Genomic DNA, 1,050 nt, shown 5'->3' with positions numbered 1-1,050 from the left:
TGGTGACCACCACGAAACTTGGGAGCACTGCAGCTCAGGACAGACAGCTGGTGCGGCCTCCTATCAGAAGTCACCGCGACAGTGCTCAGGACGCTGTGAAACTGGGCATCGGGCGAGCCACTGCCAATGTTACAGTCCGGAAGGGGCCTCGGGAGAAAGAATTACTGCAACCAAACACGGTTTCATCTAGTGCCAAAACCAGTTCTCAGCTGTAGAGAGAAAGAAGACACTGTCAAGAAGCCTGACCTCTGAAACTGTAGCCAGGCCTGCTTTGTCTTCTAACACCAAACTGGTACAGAAATCAAAAAGCATTGACCCTCGCAGACACACTATAGCAAAAGCAACTCTTGATAGATCGGCTCAGCCCAAAGAAGCTGCAGAAGAGAGAAAAGTTCGTCTGGGTGAGTGGAAAGCTGGTAAAAGAAAAGTGCTGAAAAGGCCTCCTAGCTCAGTGGTTACCCAGCCTGAGCCTGAAGGGCAAAACGAAAACTCAGTTGGGTCCTTTTGGACGACCATGGTAGAAGAAGATGAACAAAGATTATTTACTGAAAAAGTAAACAAGACATTTTCGGAATGCCTAAACCTGATTAATGAGGGGTGACCAAAAGAAGAAATATTGGTCATACTGAATGACCTGATTAAAAATATTCCAGATGCCAAAAAACTTGTTAAATATTGGATATGCCTTGCATGTATTGAACCACTCACAAGTCCTATTGAAAATATTATCACAATCTATGAGAAAGCTATTCTGGCAGGGGCTCAGCCTATTGAAGAGATGCGACATGCAATTGCAGATATTCTAACAATGAAGAGTCAAGAAAAAGTGAAATATGGAGAAAGTATTGAGACTTGTGCAACTAAGGAATACATCCAAGAAGTCGACAGTGAAGATATAGGTGTTAATCTAGAGTCAGGAAGAGCAGAAATGGAAAAGAAACCTAGAAATGTGGTATTTCAAGATGGTGAAAAAGAAGAAGATGACAAAACAAAGGATCCAACCAATGATGTTAAAACCCCCAGTACAGAAACCAGGGGCAGTTGCTTAAT

The 1,050-nt window shown here is 43.2% G+C and overlaps 1 protein-coding gene across 1 annotated transcript; it reads left to right on the top strand.

Moving 5' to 3' along the window:
- Window positions 1-5: 5 nt before the first annotated feature.
- Window positions 6-1,045, top strand: LOC102731914 (cytoskeleton-associated protein 2-like; the record flags this gene model as incomplete). Its single annotated transcript, XM_081810820.1, is given in 2 exon segments — window positions 6-204; window positions 207-1,045. Coding segments are annotated over 2 exon segments (1,038 nt in total), but the record flags the coding sequence as incomplete, so codon positions are not given.
- Window positions 1,046-1,050: the final 5 nt, after the last annotated feature.

This window comes from Leptonychotes weddellii, unplaced genomic scaffold, assembly GCF_054177405.1.
Source record: "Leptonychotes weddellii isolate Sample4059 unplaced genomic scaffold, ASM5417740v2 HiC_scaffold_38384, whole genome shotgun sequence".
Lineage (NCBI taxonomy): Eukaryota > Metazoa > Chordata > Mammalia > Carnivora > Phocidae > Leptonychotes > Leptonychotes weddellii.
Note: the sequence above shows the minus strand (reverse complement) of the source record. Positions and strands in the feature narration are given on the sequence as shown.